General features: G+C 41.7%; 2 protein-coding genes and 1 long non-coding RNA gene across 4 annotated transcripts; 2 read left to right on the top strand and 1 right to left on the bottom strand.

Annotated features, from left to right (window-relative positions):
• Positions 1-333: 333 nt before the first annotated feature.
• Positions 334-26,078, bottom strand: LOC147136591 (uncharacterized). Of its 2 annotated transcripts, XR_015089560.1 has the most exons (4): positions 25,904-26,078; positions 2,062-2,350; positions 1,826-1,936; positions 334-734 (listed from the first exon to the last, which is right to left on the bottom strand). It is a non-coding gene; the product is annotated as an uncharacterized LOC147136591 (long non-coding RNA). The 2 variants fall into 2 exon arrangements; XR_015089559.1 differs by having other exon boundaries at positions 334-1,936.
• hoxd4a (homeobox D4a) lies at positions 686-3,083 on the top strand. Its single transcript, XM_086051633.1, has 2 exons — positions 686-2,379; positions 2,644-3,083. The coding sequence occupies exons 1-2, from the start codon at positions 1,974-1,976 to the stop codon at positions 2,940-2,942; spliced, it is 705 nt and encodes a 234-aa protein (XP_085907759.1). The 5' UTR covers positions 686-1,973; the 3' UTR covers positions 2,943-3,083.
• On the top strand, positions 6,225-12,270 carry hoxd3a (homeobox D3a). The gene is made up of 4 exons (XM_086051632.1): positions 6,225-6,273; positions 8,502-8,561; positions 9,890-10,512; positions 11,396-12,270. The coding sequence occupies exons 3-4, from the start codon at positions 10,008-10,010 to the stop codon at positions 12,136-12,138; spliced, it is 1,248 nt and encodes a 415-aa protein (XP_085907758.1). The 5' UTR covers positions 6,225-6,273; positions 8,502-8,561; positions 9,890-10,007; the 3' UTR covers positions 12,139-12,270.
• Positions 26,079-26,269: the final 191 nt, after the last annotated feature.

The following is a 26,269-nucleotide window of genomic DNA, read 5'->3' as shown; positions in this document are numbered from 1 at the left end:
GTAAACCTTAAATGCTATAACTTTGAGGTGAAATAATTGTTGCATTATTAGGTTGGATAAAGGTTTGGTTCATCCTGAAGGGATTTTGGCGCCATGTGGAGGATCTCTGCACAAAAAAAAATGAAACAAAACTTGAATTAGCTAAAGAAACTCTGATGCTAACTTTGAAGTTAAAGAGGTGAATTGATACTTGCATGATTATATGGGCCAAAGATTTGTTTTGTAAGAAAATCTAAAGTCAAACCTTTGTAAAAGCTGTTGCAATACTAATACAAAAGTGGTATGGAGTATAGTCAGCTAAATATGTTTTAGAAATGACTCTTTAACTGCTGGTAGACTGAATAAGCATTTTATTTTTTTCACTTGACAGTTCTAATTGAGAGGAATGCCAAGAAGAGGCCAGAGTAACTGGGTCATTATCAACAGGCAAATGGCGGAAATTGCAGGAAAACACACACACAAGAACACACGGGAAGGAAGTCTTTGGGGGGGGGGCGGGGGGGTAAGTCTCCACATGAAGAAGTTTGCATGACTCGTCTCTTGAAAGCTCAACTTTGATTGTTTCGTGTTGATTTGCTGCGGAAGGCCTGCCGTCGTCTATATATACCCTGTAGAACCGAATTTGTGTGATGCAAGCCCAGTCACAGATTCGATTCTAGGGGAGTATATGGTCGATGAAAAGACTTCGATGGATCGACTTCCTCGGATGCCACCCTCTGGCCTTGGATTCACGCCTGAACATGTTGGAATCCAAAACAAAGTTGGGTCAACTCAAAAATTGAAGTTGGGCGATTCAACTAAATGTTTGAGGTTTCGCTTTTGTAAAGTTGGCTGTCCCTCATTTCACAACAAAGAATTGACAGAGCTGTTGTCCCTTGTACTGAACCTCCAACTTAAAGATACCAGTCAAAACAACTCAGCAAATTGTCTTGGAGCTTGCTTTGATTGTGACAACATTGTTTCCTTAAATGTCAATAAAATACAATTGCAAGTTTTTCATATATGTTTTAGGCAAAATTACTCAACACCTTAAAAAAAAAAATAGTTGTGTGAGCTCAAAATTTCAAGGCAACAAACTGATAAACATTTTAGGCAATACAACTAAATATTTGAAGTTTTGCCAATGTGAAAATTGGATTCCCTGCATTTCCAACAAAGAAATAAGAGTTTAATTGTCCCTTGTAACTTAAAGCTATAAGTCAAAACAACTCAGCAAATCGTGACGGAGCATACAACTTGCTAGCTTTGTTGTGCTATACCACAGTTGCCATAAATGTCAATAATTTAGATTTTAAAAGTTATTCCAACTTAAATAAATGATATAGCCCCCCAAAATACAAGTTGTTGTTGTTTGTTTACAGTGAAGTTGCGATTTTAGCGAGGAGCGCACACGCCTCCCCTCCTCTTGTTTGTGCGCTTAATGAATGATTCCCAGAGGCGACCAATTGTTTGCGAGACGTGGCAGCAGATGAAGGGATGAGATTGGTGTAACTTTTGGATGACCCCCCCCCCCCCTCCTTGACAAAGACAGTCGCCATCAATTGTCCTCACTCTGCTTGTATACCAGGGGGCTTCTTCTTTGTCGCTTTTCAACACCACGAGCACATATGCGAGCTTGGTGGTGGAGCCTTTACTTTTTGGGTGTGTTTGTCTTCTTTTTTTGAGAACAATTCCGAGGTATAAAGTGGTTTTGTTCTCCCCCGGGTGGACCTTTCATTTCCAGACGTGCGCGCAAAGCAGATGTTTGAAGGTTTATTTTTCCTGCAGGAGTCTAATTAGAGGCATATTTGGAGAGGATGAAATTGCTCTTTCCTTGTCTGTTTACCCGTGCGAGCAGCAGCGTCACCTCCATTGGCCCGCACAGTCACATGGTCCGCTAACTTTATTCAGTTGACACCAAAGTAGGAGGGCTTTATGGAGGCTGGAAAAAAGACAACTGGAGAAAAATTAGTATTTTCTACCTTCACAAATTAATGGCCATGAGTTCGTATATGGTCAACTCCAAGTATGTGGATCCCAAATTTCCTCCCTGCGAGGAATATTCGCAGAATAACTACATACCTGAGCAGGGCTCGGACTACTTCAACCCCTCGCAGGACGCTGACTTTCAGCACCCGGCCATCTACCCACGCGCCAACTACACGGAGCAAGCGTTCGGCTGCAACTCAGTGCAGGAATCTCCGCTGCAGCCGCGGGGTCACGTTCAAGACAGAGCCGGACAGCCGAGCCCGTACTCCGCGCAGACGGAGCCGGACGAGTCGGTCCATGTGGCCGGAGCCAGGACGTGTGGCCAGCTGAACGCCAAGAGTCCAAACGGGGTCCAAACCAAGCAGCCCGCGGTCGTTTACCCCTGGATGAAGAAAGTGCACGTCACCACGGGTAAGCTCGCCTTCCGCTTTGGAAATCAGGCCGTGTGATGTTTATGGGAGCGTTTGAAAGGCCTTGCCAATTACACGAGTCGTAAATTTGATAGCTGGGGGGAAACAGGCCGCGAAACAGTAGAGAGTAAAAAGCCGAAGGGTGCTTGCAATTGCGTTTTTTTTTTGTGTGTGTGTGCGTAAACCCCCCCCCCCCCCCAAAACAATTGATTCCTGCACTTTTCACTTCCTAAATAATAAACCTTATTTTTGATATTCCTTGCAGTGAATCCGGATTACACAGGTTCCGAGCCCAAACGATCGAGGACGGCGTACACGCGCCAGCAAGTTCTGGAGCTGGAGAAGGAGTTCCACTTCAACCGCTACCTGACCAGAAGGCGCCGAATCGAAATCGCCCACACGCTTTGTCTGTCCGAGAGGCAGATCAAAATTTGGTTCCAGAACAGGAGGATGAAGTGGAAGAAGGACCACAAACTGCCCAACACCAAAGGCAGGTCGGTGCCGACCCACGGCCACCTGCAAAGCCTTCACAAGGACAACAGCACTGAGATCACGTCCTTATAAACCGCAACAAATTCACTTTTGCAGCTGACTTTTTTTGCATGGACTGAAATCTTTTTTTGACTCTTTTATTTTTATTTAACAAGAAAAATCAGTGTTGACTTGAGCCTAAGACGTCACGAAAATAAATCAATCAGTATTTTACCGGAAAGTTTCGACACTCTTCCTGCAAACAGGCGCCACAAATTCAAGCAAATCTTTTTATTTTATTTTATTTTTTTGGGGGGGGGGGGGCTGAAGGGCCTCTGTGGATTTAAGAGTGTCGTCTCTCGTGGATTCACGCTGGCTTTCAGTCTTAAGTAGCTTTATTTAGCACAGGGAGGCCATTCGTTCAAATTACACACATGCAAAAAAGCCCCCTTCACCAATACGCACAATTTGCTTGAAGGAAAAATCGCAAGCAGGAAAACAAATCTCCTTATAGTTCGCTCTTTCTTCGTTCCTTGTTTGTTTTAACTTATTTTGTACTATATAAAGCTTTTTTTTTTTAAAGAACATTCCTTGTACGCGAATAGCCATTATATTATGCTTCTTTGTTAATATGTTTCCTCTCTGTCATGCCATTTTCTTTTTAAATATCTTCCCGCATGGCATCGAGTTCGTTTGAAATACTGCGAATCTTTAGGAGAATGTTGAATTTTATTTATTTGTTAAAACAACGTGTACATTTTTCGTATCGCGCGCGCACACACGATGAAATGAATGCAATTCCTTCTGTAATTTTTTTTTTACAAATTACACATTTGTGCATGGCTTTTTGTCGTCTTAGTTTAATGTGAGAATGTATTTTGTCTTTAGTCACACAAAGGGGTGGGGGGGATTATGCCAGGTTAAAAAAAAAGACGGGGATTTTTTTTTTTTTTTTTTACGGTTTTGTTTTAAATCCGTCATTGTCTGAAGACAAGAGAAGGAGCAGAAGTTGTCCCAGCTCGTGGAGGTCTTGCCGGGGAGGTATTTGAGACGAAGGTCGGTGGCAGGTTCATCCAGGGGACACGCTCAAGCCGCGAGGGATGACCCCGACACCCCTGACCCGGCCGGCCGAGCTGCATTTTCTCCCTTTTCGTCCTCACAAACAACTCCGTGAAGCATTCAAAGCAAGTCGGTGCGTGATTTCTACCCCGGAGTTCTTTCTACACCCCCCGCCCCACAAAAAAGACACAGTATCTGATGTTCTGATAGAGGCGTCATTGTCAATATGCAATGTCTTTTACTGGTCTTATTTTTGTACATGCTTTCTACCTTGTATTTGTGCATCGGGATGTGAGAAGTATATTGGAAACAAATAAAGATTTCTACTGATTATGCATTTAAATGATGGCAGGAAGAGAAAGTGTCTGATTTCAGCCGAGCAATTCAGTCATTCCAAGAGGGAATTAAAAAAAAAAAAAAAAAAGAAAAAAAAAGAAAGGATAATATTGACTAAAAATAGCGATGAGTAGTTTAAAAAAATGTGTGTCAGCGTTGCTAAAAAGAACAATATTTCCTGTATGCGTGTAATTTCAATTGTCGTTAGATTTTGACGCATGAGGTGCCAGGTGCACGGGACGGGCGCTTTTGGAAAACATCGGCCAAATGTGCGCCTTTTGGCTGCTCTCCTTTCAAGCATTTACACGAACGTTGACTAAAACGTTTTTTTTTTTTTTATAAAAAGCATACATTGCATGTGAGAATGTGCTCAATTTCTGCAAGAAGCCATCTGACACATGGACCCATTTTCTCTCATGTTTGAAGTCTATCCTCATTTTTCTTCTGTCCTCTTGTTTTGCTTCAATCCAAAATACAAACGCAGTAGTGAGCACAAAAAATACAAATTTGCATATAATTTAATGGCAGAAATAGTCAGGTGAAACGGAAACCTTTAGGTTGAAGTAAAAATGCTATTTAAGTAAATCTGATTCGATTTTGAGGGCAGTGAAGTTTGCTTTCAGCCAAGATCAACTGCACTGTTAAAAAAAAACACAACTTGCATTGCTTTTTTGCGCTAAAAGGGTCATTTAAGTTGACACAACCTGAAAATCTAAATTATTGACATTTATGGCAACAATGTGCTAGCACAACAAAACAAGCAATGAAGTTATTTACTCAAAATCAATTTGTCGAGTTCCTTTTATTTCTATCTTTAAATTGGGGGCTAATACAAGGGACAAAGGCTCGCTTCTTTGTTGAAAATGCGGGACAGCCCATTTTCACGTTAACACAACTTAAAATATTTTTGTTGAATAGCCCACCTTAAAATGTTCTCAAAGTTTGTTGCCCTGAGTTGATTTGATATTTTGAGTTCACGCACGTTTTTTAACTGTATGTAAACCACAATTAACGTATTTGAAAACGCCATTTTAAGATGAATGATAACACGGTCATCCTTTTCAGTTTATAGTGCATAAAGCCAGGCTCGCATGCAGTTAAAGAAACATGTTCAAATGAAAATAAATGCCTTAATAGAGAGCACCAATTGCACTATATGTGCGTTTGCGCAAACGTTGAGTGTTTTCCTCGAAACATATCGTCATAAAATGCTTTTGATTTCAAGTGATTTGATTTCAGTCAGTGAAAATCCTCAATGATTTCAAATGGCACCAATCGGGAAAGACCTCACACCTTGTTGCAGCTCATATCAATATCACACAAAAGGCCTCGAACAAGACATGGGAATCCCCCCCCCCCCCCCCGAAACACACACACACAATCCACGCTCTCCTGTATTTGACTCCAAATCAAATCTAAGTGATGTCTTTGAACGCATCAGATGGATGCGAGTCGCCCCCCCCCCCATTAGTATTCGCATATGATTGTATGGGAAAAGTGTGTGATTGGACTACACATGTTGGGGTGAGCATCCGCGCTGACCTACATGTGCGAGCACCAATAAATGGCAGCCATAGGCGCCGTGCCACTTCCAATGACAGCCGCATGCGCCAAGGCTGCTTCCCCGCTGCTGCTTCTCCCCATCCGGCCATATTTGACTCTCCTCTCCTCTCCTCTCCTCTCCCTCCGCCTTCCTTGCCTCTTGACAACAACAGCGCGTCGTCTTTTTTTAGGGGGGCATTCGCAGGAAAATCCACGCCGACAGCATCTCGCTGGAAGCTTGCTTCCGCCCCCCCCCCCACCCCCCCCCCAACACTCTTGTCTCCGATCACGTGACCGGCCCGATAATTAATGCAGCTCCCCGTTGCCCCCCTCGAAGCTCACCGTCGTCATTAATCGCGAGGACTCTATCTAGACTTGGAAAAACTGAAAAGATCGTCCTAAGGAGAGGGGGGTTGGGGGGGCAATAATACCTTCTAAGCAGCACAGCAGCGTCAGGAGCGACACATCCGAACCGATGGATGCTCGGGTAGGTCCGATTATTTACTGCATCTTGCCTGGCCACTTATTTTGGATTTGTGGGTGTGTGCATGCACGGCGCGGATGGCCAAAATATTTCATTTCGCGATGCATTCAAGTACTATTTAGAAATGTGTAGAAATGGAACTTTGACACTTGTGCGTGGTTGTAAATCATTCCCAGTAATTCCTGAAAGGGTGTGAGGGAGGGAGAAAGGGGAGGAGGGGTGAGGTGGGGGGGTTGTGGGAGCGCGAAAACTGTAAATCTTTCACTTTTATGACCCTGTGAACATATGCTGAATCTTTTTTTCCCCTTCACAGCAAGCACAAAAGCATTCCGAAGCTTTCTCATCACAAATGCTCGCTCATTGGTTGTGTTATTGAAAGACACGCTTGTTGTCGAACTGTCAGTGCCGAGAACAATGGCCTTACCTTTCCACATGTATGTAAAATCCGTAATGTGCCCCCCCCCCCCCCACCCCCCTAAAAAATGTGTACGATTGGAAAACGTGCAGGTTTTGTGAATGGAGCGAATGTGAACGCAGCCTTTTTGTCCAAATGGATCGGTGAGGTGGAGGAAGAACAAATCACGTGGACAAATATGCTCGCATCTTGCAGGGCACTGCCTTTATTTGTCATCATAAAGCTCCCCCCTCCTCCCCAAACCAAATATTCTACTGTTTAGCTCCCAAATCTACACGGGGCCTTACACTTGAATTCCTGCTATTTCACTTGCTGATTGATTGCCAGCGAGGTGTTTTTTTCCCCCTCTCTCTGCCCTCCTTGCTGTGCAGAAATAAGGATACCCAATGTTGGCTTTTTATTGGTAGCTGAGTCCTCGCACTCTTTCGGGAATACTGTCTCCACCGGTGTATGGAAATGTCTGCAAAAGAGCAAGATCAGGTTTAGGACAGCATTGTGTGCACACAAAAGGCGGGCTGAAGGATTTATTCGACAAGGAGTCGGAGAGCGACCTCGCCATCGCTTCTTCTTCTTGTTTTTTTTTTTTTTTTTTTTTTTACTGTAAATGATGAATTGACGCGCAGGTAAGCAGCTGCATGGCGCAAAGCAACCTTTAAGCAGGTTAATTTGATGCAAGCGTGATTTATTCCAAGCGGAGGCGGAGGACGCTCGTTAAAGCGCTCGCGGGTGCAGAGGATGCAGAGCCCCAAAAAGGAAGCTTTGAATTTTTTGGAAGGGGAAAAGCCCAATATGACGGAGACGGAACCCGGTGCACTTTTCAGCTCATTTTCACGCGAGCCGGCGCGAAGGGAAAAGTAGAAGGCACTTTTCTTCTTTTTGACTCCTGGATCGTAAATCACATTAATTTGTTGTCTTATCGTCACAATGGCGTTCGGCGTGATTTATGTGCTTTGAGCTGCGCGGCTTTGTTAAAAAACCTCAAGTCATGTGTTGGGATTCGCGGACAAAGGAAAAGCGTTTAGATTTCCGCAGCGGTTTCACATTTTTGGACACTATAGCCTTTAATTAAAAAAAACGTCCCCAATACAATTGGATTATTCTTATTTCTACATTAAGGAATTTAAATCTCAAGTGTGATTTTTTTTTTTAAATCATAATGCATCTTTTTATGGCTACAAATTACTGAACAGTAGCTCCACATTTCAAATTAAACGCGAATATCCATTTTAACATAAACACTTGCGACTATTTTTTTTTTTTCCCCTCGCGACTCCATCGTGGAGATAATAAGTGTCTACATGGAGTCGGGCCCATTGTGTGGAGCAAACTTACCGTAGCAGCGCGTAGGCGAGGAACACTGCGCCTTGAATAGGCGAGCATGTCTGCTACTAGTCGCCCAGTGGGCCGAAGCACTCGAGCGGCCTTACATCGACCCGCTTTGACAAATAATTCCACATCCGAAGCATCCATAACGCGCTCGAATGTCTCGACGCGCGCGTGAAGCAGCTTTGGCGTTTTGCCGCAATTTGAGGTTCTACTTAAAGCTTTCAAAACGGCTCCTCGTTGTTCATTAAACGTCGACTTAAAAGCCGCATGACCTAAAAGGTCAGGAAAAAAAACAGCTTATGGCTGCGAAATATCGTCTTTGTGCTTAAAGTGCACATGCAGTACTTTTTTTCGAATGGGAAAGGGCATCACGTGACACGTTGCTTTTGGGGGGGGGGGGTATAAAAAATATTTGTGACGGGTGCAAATGTTTATTATTTTACAAAAATGCAATACTGGTGCGGTGAGAAAATATATTTGTGTTTTGCAGGTGGAGCTGGGAACGGTGATGAATGTTTAAAGGGCGTCACACGCATTTGCGCAGAATTTGGTGAGTAAAACACACACAACAAACAAAGACTTTTGTTGTTGTTTTTTTTTTCCCCCAACATAAAGTGAACCTTTCATGACCTACACAGACACAAGGCATGGAAATGTCATTATTCACCTTTAAAATCAGAGGAGCTGCAACACTCAAAATGTACAATCGAGCAATCAAAATGTAAGCATTAAATGAATTTTCCCAGTAGTTCCGTTTTTTTTTTTCTTTTGCGCTCTCGATGGCGAGAAGCCGACTAAAATTGTGCATCACTGCCAGCAACGAGCCCGCTTTTATAAGAGCAGCTCGGCACCATATGAAATTCTTTCCCTTGCCTTCCGCCTACGCTTCGTTGTTTTGCACTTGTAGTCGAGTGTGTGTGCGTGCGTGTGGGTGCATGGGTGTGTGCGCGTGTGTGTGTGTTTTACTTTGCGTGTACGACGCGCACATTTGCTCTCATAAATTTTGCAGCGGCGGTCCACAGTGACAGGTGCAATTGTTATGCAGCACGACGAGCACTACCACCAACATGCACTACAGTCTGCGTTTGATATTTACGAGGAAACTTTATACGCTGATTACGACCTGGTAGGACGCGTAAAATTAATTCTTCGCAATTTTTGAGGACATTATAATGTTTATTTTTTTTTGCAAGGAAATGTGTGTGTAAGTCAAGAAGGGACGCCAATAATAATAATAATAAAATACTACTACGACTACTACTACTACTAATAATAATAATGTTTTCTGGGTTTGCAATAATTTATGGATATGTGGAAAGTATTAGAAACAAGATTTTACACTGCTGCAAATTCTACGCTAAAAATTAAATAACCGTCTGCACTGCTTCAACTGTTATGTATTGAATTGTATTCGATTATGCAAGTTGTGTTGAGACAAGACAAATGATCATATACAATTGTGCCAACCACGCCCACACCAACGACACACTATAATCCCCAACAACCCCCCCCCCATCACCTCACACACACGTACATTCCATTTATTGATATGAACAGTTCTACCACATTTTATTTTGGTGATCCATGTGAGTGTCTCTCCATCTTAAACAATGCACAACGCGCCTTGTCAGAGCTTGTGATTAGTGAAAAGGCCATTGTGTGTGGCTGTGTCAAATGCTGATTCAGCTTCACACCAAAGCCCCACAGAGAGCCTTTTTGAGCTCAAGTTAAATTTTAACTGTTTTGTGTGGCAACAAAAAAAGGCCCCAACTGGCGCTGCAATGTGCATTATTGCTGGACTAAACACACCTCTGGGTGATTGGGAGGTATGAGTTCTTGAGCCTTAAAATATGTCGCTTCATATTTTGGGGTGTATAGGTGACAGACTGGAGCCAAAGTGGGGGAGGCCAATCACGTGAAAAATTACACAAGCACCGCCACTGATGCCATTGGAGACACGCTCCCTGCTTGATTGTCTTTGAGTGAGCCAACAAAAATGCAGAAAGCCACATACTACGACAACTCTGGACTCTTCGGGGGCTACACATACCCCAAGGCTGACTCGTACAACTACACGCACCAGCCCTACCCCGCGGCCAACATCGACGCGGACTACCAGGGCTCTGTGTGCCCCATCCAGACCTCCGCCGTCAGGCCGCTGACCCTCAAAGAGAGTGACTTAAATGGGGACTGCATGCGGCAAAACAGCAGCAGCAGCAGCAGCGCTGGCAGCAGCAGCCAAAGCAACAATAACCCGAATAGCAACAGCAGCAGCCAAGCGTCGAGTGTCGGGGAGCAGCAGCAGCAGCAGCAGCAGCAGCAGCAGCAGCAGGCCGGAGCCCCGCTGCCACCCTCGCCGGGATCCACCGCGCCCCAGAAGAAGAAGCCTCCGCCGGGGAGCAACAATTCGTCACCCGCCCTGACCAAGCAGATTTTCCCGTGGATGAAGGAGACGCGGCAGAATGCCAAGCAGAAGACGAATAACAACTGCCCCGCTGCAGGTATGACGGGGGTGCTTGTGCATGTTGTTGCACGCTCGCCAAGTAAAATTGTCGAGAGGTGTCAAACACAAGGCCCGGGGGCCAGATAAGGCCCGGGGGCCAGATAACGCCCGCCGTGCATCATTTTATGGCCCATAAATGGATGAATCATCTGCGTTTCTTCTTTTGTATTTTTGCTACAAATATGTGCCAAATATTGACTCCACTTTTAATAATGTTGAGATACTGAAAAAAATTGTTACCACAATCATTATTAAATTGCATCATATTAAACTCTAAAAATGATGAATTCCGGAAGACCTTTTATGTCGTGGTACTGAAATAAGTCCGTTGCAACTCTAACATATATATATATATATATATATATACATATATATATATATATATATATAAAACCTATTTCAGTCATCAATTATTTTTTGGATTTATGGATGAATCAGATTTTTTTAAATTTTAATTTCCATCCCTTCATTAAAAAAGCAGCACATTATTTCAACTTGACAGTGTATAATGTACACAAACTGATTTTGATTACGATTCATTTGCTGGTTTGGTCCGTTACATGTCATATGTTTTCCAAAGTAAAAGCAGGCGTTCGCTCAATAAATGCTGATTAAATTTGATCATTGATTAGTTGTCAATTAATTGTTGCATTATCATAACCTCGATGATGCATTAAATGTAATCATTGTAAAGAATCAGTATGAAGCCTTCATTGTTATGGTGCTACATATATTTGCACCTGTACTGCAAAATAGAACCTCTAAAGCATCTTTTCGTAAGAGGACGCAATAATATGGCGAAGTATGGTTTCACAATCAGTACACTATGACTCCAAAAATTACATCCACGTGGGTGTGTTTTTTTTAATTTTTTGTCACAGGTGAGGTGAGCGACGAAAAGAGCCCGACCGGGCCGGCGTCCAAGCGCGTCCGAACCGCGTACACCAGCGCGCAGCTGGTGGAACTAGAGAAGGAGTTCCACTTCAACCGCTACCTCTGCCGCCCACGCAGAGTGGAGATGGCCAATCTGCTGAACCTGACCGAGCGCCAGATCAAGATCTGGTTCCAGAACAGGAGGATGAAGTACAAAAAGGACCAAAAGTCCAAAGGGATCGCGCACTCGCCCCTGGGGCACTCCCCGGACAGAAGCCCGCCGCTCTCCGGCGCCAATCACATGGGCTACTCGGGCCAGCTGGGGAGCTCGCTGGCCTACGACGCGCCGTCGCCTCCGCCCTTCGCCAAGCCCCAGCAGAACATGTACGGCCTGGCCGCCTACACGGCCCCGCTGGGCGGCTGCATGCCCCAGCAGAAGCGCTACCAGAACACCGACTACGAGCACCACGGCATGCAGAGCGGCGCCACCTTCGCCGGCGCCAACCTGCAGGGCAGCCCCGTGTACGTGGGAGGGAACTTTGTGGATTCCATGCCGGCGTCGGGGCCCGTGTTCAACCTGGGCCACCTTCCCCACCCGTCATCCACCAGCGTGGACTACAGCTGCGCCGCCCAGATCCCCGGGAACCACCACCACGGACCCTGCGACCCTCACCCCACCTACACAGACCTCACCTCGCACCAAGCCACTCAGGGAAGGATTCAGGAAGCGCCCAAACTCACGCACTTGTAATGGAAGTGTGGAGCTGTGTGAGTGTGTGTGCCAGTATTACGTTGCGCTCTTTTTATTACCTCACTATTCGAATAACTCCGAGCGAGTCATGTGCATTATTATCATCATCATCACAGTATTGATATGACTATTATTGTGTATTTTCTTTTCTAAATAATTCTCCCACGTTATTGAACACGTGGGGATGTCTGAGAGGTCGTTCTTTTTTTTCCTTTTCTAAATATATAAATATATAAAGTGCAATGCGCATTTTGGACTGAATATTTGACTTGAAGTAAGGCTTGTAGATGATGAACGTAGAAACTCATCAGTAGCGAGAAGGACTTTTAGTCCCGTTTTTTGTCTTTTTTGTCAGGATCTCATCCTCGCCATCTTATTTATTTGTTCTCATGATTATTGAATAATCGTTTTTTGGGGCCCTCTATTTATTATTTAATGATTGCACATTATTTATCGTTTACAAGCGAGTATTTATACGTGTTTTTCTTTTTTGTAAGATTGGACAGATCAGTGCACTTGATGGCAAAACAGGGTTGTTGAAAAAAAAAAAATTCTAATTGTATATCGGGGCCAAATGGGGCATTTTATAGTGTATAAGCACCGCTATGTGTCCATGGTTAATCTTGTGTGGAATCTTAAACAAATCGTAGACTATCGAAGTATCAAATATTGTACACACCAGCATGTCATTTTGTTTTTTCTACTCATTGTCTCCCGTTGTTACTCATCAAATTACCAGACCCCGATGATATTGAAATGTTCTATTTTATTGTGTTGGACATTTTGTAAATAAAGTGCTCAAACTTGACTGTTTTATTTCCATGTGGCGCGTGTGTTTTGTTTTCATTGTGAATATGAATATAATGTTTGCTGCAGGCTACCAGGAGGGCAATTGAGCGCCACTGGTCTTCGCAAACAAGGAGACGCAGATCGATAAATTAGACACCAGCACATCCAACGTATAAAGTGCATTTCACCGAAATATAAACGGCCCCGGAGATTATTGACGTTTGATTATTTTTTACGACACCGACCGTCTGATTATTAAGAAGAAAATGAGCTCGATCCTTATTGACTGGGTGGATTTTAAAACATATCCAATGTATTGACGAGCAAGAAAGGGAAAGTGCATGCGTGTGCGTGTTTTAATGTGTATGCACGCGTGCACGCGGAGAGAGAGAGAGGGAGCAGTTCATCCTTTATTGCTCCTGGAGAGCCATTTCAAAGCTCATTAATCAAAAACTCGTCGCTTTCAGACTCCTCGCTGATTCCTCCTCCTCGCCAACAAAGCATCTGCATTCCAAATCCAACGAACACACTTCAAACCGTGCGGGCTAATCTTGAATGGGGGGAGGCCATAAACACGCTGCGTGCTCGTTGTCCCCTCAAATGTTGCTTTGAATTCATCTCCAAATTTGCCCCCACAAGACTCGCCATTTGGCCATGGAAGTCGAAACTGTAGTCATGTTTTTGAAATGATCTAACAAGGTATGGTAGAGTCATTTTTCAGGCCCCAGTGTTAATTAAAAAGATGGGGGAAAAAAAGAAAATCATAGAAATATTGTACCTAAATAAACATTCTGAAAGTTAAATGCAAATATATTGTCCAATAAAGTTAAATACAAAAGAAAAAACTGTACTTAACAATAAAATCGATTAAAATTGGATTAATGGGCTGTCCCGTTTGACCATTTAACTAATTTTATTTCACAAGTCAAAGTGTTTAGGAACCTAACAATTCTATTTGAACTACATAAACTACCTTTCATATCAATTCCTGATTAATTTGCCGGTATTTTAGCTTAAGCCTAACCAAAACATGTTATATAATGAATCTAATGTTGATTATCGGAACACATTTACTGCTTTAAAAAATACATGGCAAAGGGACCTTGAAAAAAATAACCGCATATGCAAAATGGCATTATGGGGGAGTATGGGGGTACAAAGCAAAGGTGCACATGACATAATAGATCACCGGTTCGAGTATACCAGTGATCTATTATGGCATGTGCAGCTTTGCTTTGTGCATATAAACAACATGAAGAAGAATAAACTGGAGAAAATGCTATCGAGGGAGTTATGCAATAAAAAAATAAAGTTTGGATGATTAACATTTAGCTAAAGAAACACATTGTTGTTATCCAATACATAGCCCACATTTGCATAGTCAAAATAGATGATTTTTCTACAAACAAAAGCTTTAAAATGATCTTTTAGAAGGACAACACTTAGTAAAATGCAGCAATCAGCCAATTAGACTGTCGGTTAAATATGATTTAAAAACAGTATAGACGCGCCATCCAAACAAATAAAAATCTATAAATATAAATCTATCTTGTGGGAAGTGAAGAGCAGCCCTCGCGCTCATGCTGTGACCCTGATTGGAGCTCCAGTCGCGCATGCGCACTGGCCGGACGCCAACAAGGGGTCCTCAGTGCTGCGGCGGCGTCTACACGTCCGCGAGCACCCACTGCTAACGTTTGTGTTGCGCTTCCACGGACTCCAATGATGTTAAGGTGAAATTAAAAGCGACAAAGATGAAATTTTAGGGAGAGACGAGAGCTCAAATGGTCTGCAGGAAGATCTCGCGATACTTCCGGCTGCATCCATCTTCATCCGCCAGAATGAATGCTGTGTTTGTTTCGCTGAGTGGAATATGGACACGCCGCGGGAGTACTTTATAAACAAACAGTATCCGAAAAAAAAAAATCATCAATGGATGTTTTTATATACGAAGGCTTTTATTTTTGCTGCAACTGACGACAACGGGAGTCTTGCGGGTGCGGTGGATCCAGAACATATTTCCGACGGAAAATGGGACTTTTATTCCCCTCCCACTCTAATCAACAGAAGCGAGATTTTTCGCATTAAAGTAAAGTTCTCTGCTAGTCTTCTTTGCTTTTGGGATTGATGCTGATTATAAAGATTATAGAATGGAAGATGGAGAAGGATGGACAAAATGCTTTTGTTAAATTACTGCGTAAATTATTCATTTTCTTTTAGACATGACCACCTCCATCCCTTAAAAGGCAATTTCATACTGTGAATAAGATAAGATTACTTGATTTGATTTTTTTTGCGAAATACTTTATGAACCACAGTGGATTTTTAATGTAACACTGACTTGTATTATGTATTATATATCCCTGTTCACAATAAAAGACTTAGAATAGTTGTGTGTGTTTTTTTAATCAGTATTAAAATGTGATATTGATATTGATATTTATAGGCTTATCAAACTACATAGTACACTAATGTGATGTTTTGATTTGAAAGCATGCATTTATGACACTCTCAGACTGGGAAAATGCAGACAGCAAAATAAAAAGCTTTAAGACACCTGACAAACACTGACGCTATCAGTTCAATATTCTGTACTGTTAAACCAATAAAACATGCCATGCAACAAGAACCACTCTACTGGTTTAATAACTCCGATGCGGAAAAAATGCACAATAAGGTTGTAAACAATGTATAAATTGTTATTGTAAAGCCACCTATAACGAAAACATATTTTTTTTATGATAAAAGTCTGTTACTGTCTTTTACAACCTTCTGCTGGTAAATGTATTGACTTTTATTTAAGAAAATGTCACAATGACAAATGTATGACTTAAAACGTTGCTTTTGGGAACACCATGTGAGCACTACTCCACTGACACACAAAGTTGTCTTAGTTTTTGTTGTTTACAATGAACAAATAATTTTTTTGCAAAAGTGAAAGCTGTGTTGAGTACAAATCCAAACACAGTGTAAGAAGAGAAGCAAAAAATGCACAAGTAAATCACTTACAGACATTTACATGAACTAGTTTGAGAGGTTACTATAGTGCAAAAGGGAGACTCATTGGATGTTGATTTTTATGATGATTTTGGCATGTGGTTAAATGATACAAAATCATTTTTACATGGTTTTCTTGTTCCACGAAAAACACAGGGAACTGGGTAAAAAAACAAAAACAAAAACAAAACATAAAAATGTTTTGAAAAAAACAACTGAAAAAAAAAATCTGTTAAGAAGCTAACCCGCGGGTGCTGAGCTGTGAGTATGCAGGTGTCGACTATTCTCTTTTCATTATTATAGTGAGAATTTTGCATGTGTACTTCAAACTGATATCCACCCTGTCAGAATAGAGTAGCTGCCCTTTAAAGAACCCTCCGATGTTTTCAGTGACATCATCTTGTCTTTCTTCATTGGATGTTAAGACAGTGGATGGTTGCAGAAAAAAAAACCCCTTATGTTTTGTAATTGTCATCATATTTTGCGCGTACATTCACATGTCCACTCTGTCATAGTGAAATATCACTTGATATTTAAATACATTTTTAAAAACAGTTTACACTGAGCTTGCATAATGAATCATGTTGCGAAGTGACGGTCCACCATGTGCTCATTAAATGCGACCATGAGCCCAAAATGTCCACCCTGTCATTGTCCATTCTATCATCAACCTCACACTTCTCTGTTTGCATGTAAAGTATATTGTCTACTTGCTGTTAATTTATAAAGAATTGTGGGAGCTTGACCAATATGCATTTCTAACAGCATAATAATTCATACAAATAATATGAAGCGTAATTGAAAATGTCAAATTTTTTTGTTTATTTAATATCAAGTTCTACGCTTTGCTGCTTTAGCCACTTTGTACTGAGTAGTCTGAACAGAGACGTGTGCTGCTTTCATCACGCATTTTTTTGTCTTTTCCATCACAGCCGGCATCACCCTCAAGATAAATAAAGAAAATCCTGCTTGTGAGGATGATCCTCTCGATCATCTCATGAGTTCAATTCATCTCATTTCAAATCCTGAAAACCTAACACACAGGCTTGCCGATTCATAAGACTCTGAAACCGCGAGCGGCTGAAGAGTAACTAGCAGAGAAACCCGAACTGAAGTCCGCGAACCAGAAGTGTGGGGATTTACGGCAGCTCTTACGTGTGGCTGATAGATATAATTGTAAGTGAAATAAATGACTCACTCCCGTGGCTATGATTTAGGAGGGCCCGACCAGGATGCTCCTCTCCTCCTCCCTGGTGAGAGATAACTCGGTGATGGGAGGAAACCTGAAGTAACTCACACATTAGCCACGCCTGCCTCACAAAAGCCCCACTAGACGCCATTGCCCAGGCTTAGGGCCTGCACTCTTTTGGTGATGCTCATACAGATTTCCTTCCGTATGAAATTATGAGTGAATAAATTGCATCTTCATTTATCTTTGGAAAACCCCTCCTGTGCTCGGTGCGATACTCGGCTCTCGGCGCTTTCCATAATGACATTAGTCTTCTGCTACACAGCAAAATTGATTGCCCAGGAAAATGAACTTGGCTTTGCTATAAATTACACCTATGGATCATAAGAAATGTGTTATTTTGTTTAAAATAGTACCTAATATAATTAGAGCTCTAATTCATGGCAAGCTACAAGTGTGCCTATTACAGTAACAGGCTTTGGAATTTAATCTGTCTTCTGGATAAAGAATGATCCCCGGCCATTTTCATTTGTAATCCCAGACACATTATTTCAATAAAGTAGCCTGTAACTTGACGATACGAGGATGATTGCGGAATGAATAACAATATTCTTATATTTCAATCCAAAAGTTATCAGTTCATCTAAATCAGAAAGTTTAGGGAATATTTTAAGGGTAGATCAATACTGGATCATGAGGGATGAAGAATCCTATATTCTAGAAGCTTTAGAAAACATGAGCCGTGATTCGTCATTACCTGAGCAATGAGTTGCTGTGATGTCATTTTCAGTCGACCAAAATTGGCAAAATGGCCCCCACCAGAGATGGATGAAAAGGTGTGGATTTTGCTGCATAATTTGTATTCCACAATTTGAATCAGATTGCCGTGTTTGGACTAGTGGGGGCGCATAGAACATATTATAGGAAATACAATTTGGGGGTTGACTTCCTCTTTAATAATAATGTGTTGAAGCAACAAAGGAAAATGAACTGTTGTACTTTGCTGCAAGCTGCAGAGGTGTTGGTCCAACACAACACTGGCATCAGAACAGGGAGTTCAGAACATTCAGAGCGAGTGAGGCAGAGAGAGAGAGATCCATGCCAATAAAATAACATTTGAGTGGAACCTTGGTTCACAAACCCCGATTTTCACTCTTTGACTGTATAAACAAATGTTCAATTCTTGAATTGTACAATTGTTCCAAAAAGGTGCTTCACCTGTTTCGTGGCACTCCCGGTTGAAGTTTACTGTCAAAGTAAACATACAACAAAGAAAATTACACAGGTTTTTAAAACAGCCAAACTACCTTGCTTTTAAAAACGGCTCCTAAACCCATCCTGGCCAAAGGTACTCACATGACGTTACGCCATCAATACCGTTAATGGTAACATATAATGGAACGGATTAATGGCATTTCCATTCATTTCAATGGAGAAAGATGATCTGAATGTTTTGAGTAATAAGTATTGTCATCGAATGAATTAAAGTCACAGTTCAGGTCATCCCTATGTAACAAAAATATGAAATTTATTTGGTGAATACATTTTTTTGCAGTCAATCTATGAAATGTAGTCAAAGGTGAAATGCCTATTGAACCACATTTCGACACTTTTTTTTCCATTACATCAAAATTCTCCAAGTCCCCTTTATCATTCCTCACAATTTAGCCATTATGGTGATCCAAACAACCACCTTTGAATAAAAGGTGACACTTTTTCTATCTGTATTTTTGTCTCCACTACAATTTTGTCTCTACCGTGTAAAGCGAGAGCACAGCAGCAGCTTGCAGGGTTAAGTAATTCTGCACCGCTGAGGAAGACATTTGATTTCATTTGTAGCGTGTCTTGCAGCGGGCGGAGGTGAGTCCACCTTTGGCTGCGGGAGGAGTGAAGCGGCGCACATATCTAGTGTTTGGAGACACAAAATTGACAATGCATTCATCTTTGAATAATGTAAATGCCCCGAGAATATGGTGGCAGCGGTCCGAGAGCGTCCGCCGAGGGCGCTGGGCTGTCAGCCACCGTGGCCACTGTGGCCCACGCCGCCGCAGCATAATGTCGACTCCGGCTCCCCTGGAGCATCGGGCTGCCTGGGGCCCCGCATTCCTACCGTGGCGCACTGCACTCGCTCCCCACTTAATTTACTTTCTGCGAGGAGAGAGTGTCATTGCAGAAAAGACTGCCAAGAGGGGATCTTATCGACTTGCTCTCTTTAAAAATGGAGCCAGTTAAAATGCAATTTCTATATGTGGGTGGGGGGGTAACACAACAGGAGAATACAGACAAGAAGTGTCATTTATGCAAAAACATTTAATTAGCTACAAACAAAGTTGTTAGAAGGTGATAACTGGTTACAGCTCATGCTACTCATGCTGGGAAAGTATTTCTTCTTCTTTTTGTGGATTTCAAATTCTGCTGACAAACAGGATGCATTACCGCTACCTTCTGGAAATGTGGAGCGTAGACAATATACATGCCAAGCTAATGGAAAGCAATTTCATACATTTGAGTGAAATTAATCTTGTTTAATCCTAAACCTGCTATATGTAAAACCAAGTTAAAAAAATCCAAAAATTGTATGAATCAAATGAAATTAAATACATGAAAATATTCAATACAGCAAAGACCTCTGCCCAACACATTAAGAAAATGGTGATTGGAAAAAAACATTAGGGCTCTGAGGTCTGCAAACTTGGGTCAATTAGTGGAGTCCAGGTTTCAAATCAAACACGGTGAAGCAGCATTTAGCTGTTATGCTGCATGCAAAGGGAATAAATTGCCAACAGAAATGAAATCAGCCCCAAGTATAAATGCCTTTAAAACAAAAATTTGGGGTGAGAGCTGTGGCCAACGGCATCTTAAGCATGGGGGTGCTCAACAACTGAGGATTACAACGGCTATAGCTCTCCTTTTCCCCATACACGTGCATTACAGTGAGTACATTCACTGTGAAAAAACATTTGAAATATTATCCCTTAAAAAAATGTCATATAATGGGGGAACACTATTTCGTCGATGCATTTGTTCATTCTGATTGCTGAAGGATGGGTAAGATGTTACAAATAGATGGGTGGCGCTATTTATATTCTGGGATGGGCAGTTCCGATCAGTCACTGTTGACAAACTGCAAAAAATGAAAATTGCATCATGACCTGGATCTGCACAAAAATTGAATGTAAAAGAAGGTTTGGTAATCTTGCTTGCTAGTTTGCATGCAGCAATCAATACAGAACCTGACATAACTAATGATAATACACCAAATCTAAATTTCAGTGTGTGAAATAACAATAATAATAATAATAACAATAAGAACATCATTTCCATGTATTTATTGAACGTGGTGAGTTATTGTGGCGCCTGGAGACGCAAAGATGTATGGTTTTAAATGGATGTTTCCTGGCAGGCTGACACTGCTGCTCAGTGAGGCAAAGTGCTAGTAAATTATTTGTCTTCTGCAGTTCTGCCCCAATTCTTCTGGGAAGCACTGCTATTGTGTTTGCCAAAGAGAATAATGATAAATGGGCTAACAATCAAACTTGAACAATTTTGGGACGCACTCAAGCCACCAGCCGCAATCTGAATGCATTTGTGGTCCCCAGCAAGAACCGCACCAATTGTTATCCTTACAATCCTCAGGGTCCATTTACATAACTTTTTTATTTATTTTTATTTTTTTTATTTTATTTTTTTTTACTGAAAAAGGTGTCACTTTGGCCCTTTCTCTACATGTACGCTTTAGAGCCTGAAAACTCAAACAGTGGAAAACAATGTTGTTTCTTTTTAACAATGAAAATGTAAATAGAGAACATGCGTCTGTGGAATAAAGGGGAAGTCAACCTAAACATATTTTTATCAAGAACATGTTCCATGCAAGCCCACTTGTTGAAAGAAGGCAATCTGATAAATGTTGCGTTTGTGGAATAAGATTTAATCCAAACGTTTTTAGCCATCTCTGGCCATTTTTTCACTTATGTCGACTGAAAATGACAGCACACCTGCTCAGGGCTCAGGTACCGACCAATCATGGCTGACCTCTTTTCTGAAGTGAGCCGTGATTGGTCTTTACCTGAGCCCTTAACAGTTGTGATTTTCAGTCGACAGAAGAGGCAAAATGGCCGCCCTCAGAGATGGCTAAAAAATGGTGGATTTTTCTGCTCAACTCATATTCCACAAACGCAATATTAATATATACCGTAGAATACCGTCTTTTAACTAGTGGGCCTGCTGGGAACACATTCTTGAAAAAAATATGTTTGGGTTGATTTCCCTTTAAGTGTTCAGTGTTGGCATGTGAGAATATGACACAATAAAAAAACTATGTTGGATTTGTGAGGTGAATTTTCAGAAGTAAAAATGAAAATCTGCACTATGGCAGGGTGAAAATGATACACCACTATGGTGGCTTTAATAAATTAGTTATGTTTATTTGTCTATCCAGTGCATTTCCGCTGCTAATCCTCTGGCTTTTCAAGCCTTCACTTCTGATACATAAATGTACAATCATCCATTTCTCGACTGCTGTTGGCTCGTCCGCAAGCACTCGTCCCCATCTGTTCCCTCTCGGGAGTGTGACACAATGCATTTCTCTGGCCAAAAGCTCCTCTTTGCTGGAGCAGAGGTTTTCCTCTGCCATATTTAAAGGTTACGGGCGGGGTAAATGCCACCGCCGTTTGCTCACAGTTAATCAGGTCTGGTTTTGCAGATAAAGCAGAGGCAAAACTTTGGTGTAATGCTCCAAAGGCGTTGTCTTAGCTTCCAGGCCTTTTGTAGCAGCGGCTGCATTTCCGCAGGATGCGGGGTAAAGAGCGCGGCTGTCAGCGGGGTGTGATTTGTGGCACGGCCGCCCTCGCCAACTGTGAAGCACCGAGGTGTGACCGCAGAGATGGTGAACACCTCCAGCTGCCTCGGGGCCAGCCAGTCAATTATACAATACTGCGCATGCCGAGCGATGACGTGTGCTCAGTAGAGCAAGGGCAAAGGGAATGCATTTCTGAGTGGTTTATAGCCACAGTGGCACTTTCATCACAGTAATTTTGTTCACATACTATTGTGTCTGGCAAAATTTGTCTATATGTTAGGTATCCGTGCAAATGCACTCTCTCAGCTGCCAGATTTTCTAAAACAGCCAAACAATAATGCCAGAAAGTGGCAGTTTAATCCCCTTTGGCTAAGAAACCATCAGACTACTGTATTTTTGTTGTAAAATGAGGGTTAAAACACATAAGAGTTGTAAGTTACAGCAAATAATGTTGAGTAAGCTACTTGGGAAATGTAGTGAGCTAACCTATTTGACACTAAATGTAGCATTACAACACTGAAGCTTTCTCACCAGAGAAATGTGGTGTCCATGCCATTTTAATCTTTTGCTGTCGAAAATATGTTGCTAGCTAGTGCTATTTTAGCAATTTCTGTTTGCTGACTGAGTTGCAATGACTAGTTTATACTTGAACGTGTGTTTTTATATTCGGTATTGGCATCTTGGAGCTTGTGAAGTCAAACAGAACAGATACTTTTAAGGTTTAGAACTGCCAGGGGAAATGTACCTTCTGTGTACATTATTGCACGGTGACAATGAAAATTAGCTTCACAATTCGAAAGGTATTTGATGTTGAAAACAGAGATGTTACGACAACACTACTGACAAATGTAGTTAAAATAGTAATGACCATTACTGCTCAACGCTGGCTATTAACATCATACAATCACACTGCCACACAACTTAAGAGGAAGAAGCCATTTTGAGTTTTTATTGTGATAAGCAGAGCTGGGCGTTCCGCCTATGTGACGGACCGGTCTGTCAATCCGTCACTAGCCGGGTTTACATGGACACTTTTTTGTCTCTCTGGTCACCTGTTTATATGTGACGTGATCTATTCCGATCGGCCGTTTACTTGCGCTCTCTGTTAATCAGATCGGCCGTGTTACAGCCGAGTGACGCGCTGAGATCGATGTAAACATCACGTGATCTATCAAGATGGAATTCATTCATTTATTTTTTTCGAATCGCCGACAGACGCCCATTTAAAATTAGAGGCGGACTGGCCTATAGTATATACTATTTTTCATACCCCCGGAAAAAAAAAGGCGAATGACGGATGAGGGTACCCACGCTGCAGACGGATGACGAATAATGGACGCTCAATTTGTAGTAAAATGCCCTGCTCTGGTGATACGTTAAACACACCTGTGTCCATAATCCAGTTTCCCACCCAAAAGGTTTTTGTTTTTTATTTGGCACATTCTGTAAAAGGTTGAAATCCAAGAAAATTTGTTCCAGAATGCTTATGGACAAATGGAAAATAATGGAAATGGAAAAAAAAACTGGTCCAGCGTAAAAATGGTCCCTTAAATTCTTTTACGTCCCTTCTTGAATTGAGTTCATCTTGAAAACCTTACGGTGGTCCTTCTTTTGGAATATGTGCAGCAAAACATCCCAAGAACAAGTATAACCTGCGGAATTGAGCTTTTGTGAGGTACACTAAGATCTGGCATGATATGCTTATCTGTATCTCAAGTGAGTGCTCACCCATGAGGTGTGCAAAGAAGGTACCAAACCAAACTCATGCTGAGTGACCAATGGTACATGACGTTCTGCCATCTCGTAACGTCATGCATGTTTATTGTGACTTAAGCGGCAGACTTTTCCCCAAAATGGTTCCAATTCCGAATCGTACAACTGTATTCTAGGTGGCATACAGAAACTGGTTAAAAAAAAAAAGAAATCATAATAAAAGCAGTCTACCTCAGACCGGGGATATTTTCGGTCACTTGAGGATCTGAACTGTTTATGAAGACCATGTGTGGAAATCTCCAAGAGGGTCCTTGTTCAAAGCAAGCCGCCACTCCTTTGTGAAACACGTTATCGTGTGCATGCAGATGTGCTTTTTGTTAGAGCCTTGCACCTCATCCATTACCCCGGGCCTGCCAGGGAGATAGTGCAGAATGAATCTATTCAAAAAGGACCATGACAGAGCAGCCTGCTTAGCTGAACTTTCCATGAACTAGGCTCAACAGCGGGATCCATGCATCACACCAAAAAAAAAAAAAAAAAAGTAATTTCTTGTTGCTGCTCTGGCCCGCGTTCCATACAGATTGCTACTATCATCATGGTCTGGCGTCCCCATGTATCAATCTGTCATTCCGATATTTGCTTTGAGCACTGACGATCCTTCCTGTGAGAAGCGGGAACTGGCAAGTTTGTGATCATCTTATCTTGCTGAATCAATGTGTCACTGTGTGGCCTGCTCAGATATAACTTAAACATATCGACTCACTCGCCAAAGAAATCGCATTTAAAAACACCTCAGTATGATACACACTTCTACACTACTGTCAGCTACAGTTTAAATACCCTATTTGTCAAAGCTACTCTATGTGAATCATAACGTTGCACTGCCGTGTTTCTGAAGTTATAAAGACAGATAGATTAAAGCTAGCTAGTTAGCTAGATAGCGAGTTAGCTAGATAGCGAGTTAGCTAGATAGCGAGTTAGCTAGATAGCGAGTTAGCTAGAAAGCTAGCTAGCTGGCCAGCAAGATTAGATGGTTGGATGGATGGATGGATAGATAGATGGATAGACAGGCAACCAGTAGACAAAACAGTATATTGCAAAGTATAGATAGTATACCAAACAGTATATAGCAAGATATTAATGTAATCAATAAGAACGATGAGTCTTATATAATACAGCTGCACAAGTTAATAAAATCAGTCCATTCTATTTGCCTGTTTGATTACTTATGCATTGCCACATAAAAAGCTACAATTTCTATAGATGTTCCCATCACTTTTCTCAAATGGGCCAGCCACATGTGACTAAAGGACAAAATGAGTTTCTGAGTCAGTACAGAAAAGCATGTCGCCTGCCCACTGCACTGAAATCAAACCACCAACACAGTAGCTTTATTCATACTCAGTCCAGGGGCTGCAGAGAAAAGCAACGCTGAAAATGCATGACAATAACTGCTGCTATTCTTGTTGCACTGCATGTGCTCTAGGCCACAACTGGAACAGAAGCAACACCAAATCAGACTTGAAAGGACTGTTGGGAGGCACGTTGGTCACTAACACAACAAGCAAGTACAGTGTTTGTTTACTCGGATTACAAAGGATGCGTTCAAGACTTTTCTTGGAAAACTGAAAAGCCCTATTGAAGCTCCTCATGTAGAGGTCACCAAACATTTTGAAACTGAAAGCTACTTCTTGGATACTGAATAATGCAGAGGGTGACTAGTTATGCACACACTTCTGAAATAACAAATTTGCTCAAATTAAAGTACCTCGCTCAGTAGCTCACTTTAAACTTGCTTGACCAATATACACTGACCGACGGATGTTTTAAGCACCATTTCTACAGCACAGCACACATATTAATATTGCATAATACACTTTTATCTATTTGGTGTTGGCAGAGATACATGAGAAGACACTGCTGTGGTCAAGAAGAAAAACTCTTTCACCATAAAAATAGTCAGAAAATCAGGAAAGTCAGTTCAGCTAAAAACAAATGACTATGGACACCACGGCGGGTGCAAGAATTCATTATTGTCATCAACCATCAAGTGAATGATTTCATTTAAGTGCCAAATTCCTAAACATCGCCCCATTCAAATCAGCAATCAACAAGCTTCATACAAACATTTCACAAAACAGTTTTGGTTTTGCCAGTAACATTTCAACAGACAACCCAATTTCAACGACAAGCACAAAAAAGACAACAAAAAAAACCTCCTGAGATTTCCACATTATACAACAAGCATCCAGCAAAGAAACAAATAAAATCAGCAAACTTACCAAGAAGACACTTGATGTCCAGAGATGAGATAGAAGTCAGAGGAGAAGCGTCTTGGCCAAGGTCCAGAAGGCATAATCCATACAAATAAAAGAGTCCATTATTAAGAATTACACACACATAATGCAGAAAAGGTCACCAGCATTGCAAAAAAAAAAACATTAAAAAAAAGTTGGCAGGTTATTTCTGCTTCTTTTACTTCCGGTTCACAGATGAGTGCAACATCATTGGTTGAGCTTGTACCTTGTGATAAGATCAGCCAATCAGAGCTCTGTCTTTTAAGGTCATAGAGGTCGACCTTTTGTGTGTGTGCGTTTTTACATGTAGCTCATGTAAATTGAAAATAAAAGCTCACTGCTTTTTATATT

Source organism: Filicampus tigris, chromosome 14, assembly GCF_054856515.1.
Source record: "Filicampus tigris isolate MCC_2025a chromosome 14, RoL_Ftig_1.0, whole genome shotgun sequence".
Classification (NCBI taxonomy): Eukaryota; Metazoa; Chordata; class Actinopteri; order Syngnathiformes; family Syngnathidae; genus Filicampus; species Filicampus tigris.
Note: the sequence above shows the minus strand (reverse complement) of the source record. Positions and strands in the feature narration are given on the sequence as shown.

Excerpts from the sequence above, each read along its gene's own strand:
- hoxd3a (XM_086051632.1), top strand. The coding sequence starts at position 10,008 with ATGCAGAAAGCCACATACTACGACAACTCTGGACTCTTCGGGGGCTAC. Across the intron at positions 10,513-11,395 it reads TAACAACTGCCCCGCTGCAG|GTGAGGTGAGCGACGAAAAG; the intron begins GTATGACGGGGG and ends TTTTTGTCACAG.
- hoxd4a (XM_086051633.1), top strand. The coding sequence starts at position 1,974 with ATGGCCATGAGTTCGTATATGGTCAACTCCAAGTATGTGGATCCCAAA. Across the intron at positions 2,380-2,643 it reads GAAAGTGCACGTCACCACGG|TGAATCCGGATTACACAGGT; the intron begins GTAAGCTCGCCT and ends TATTCCTTGCAG.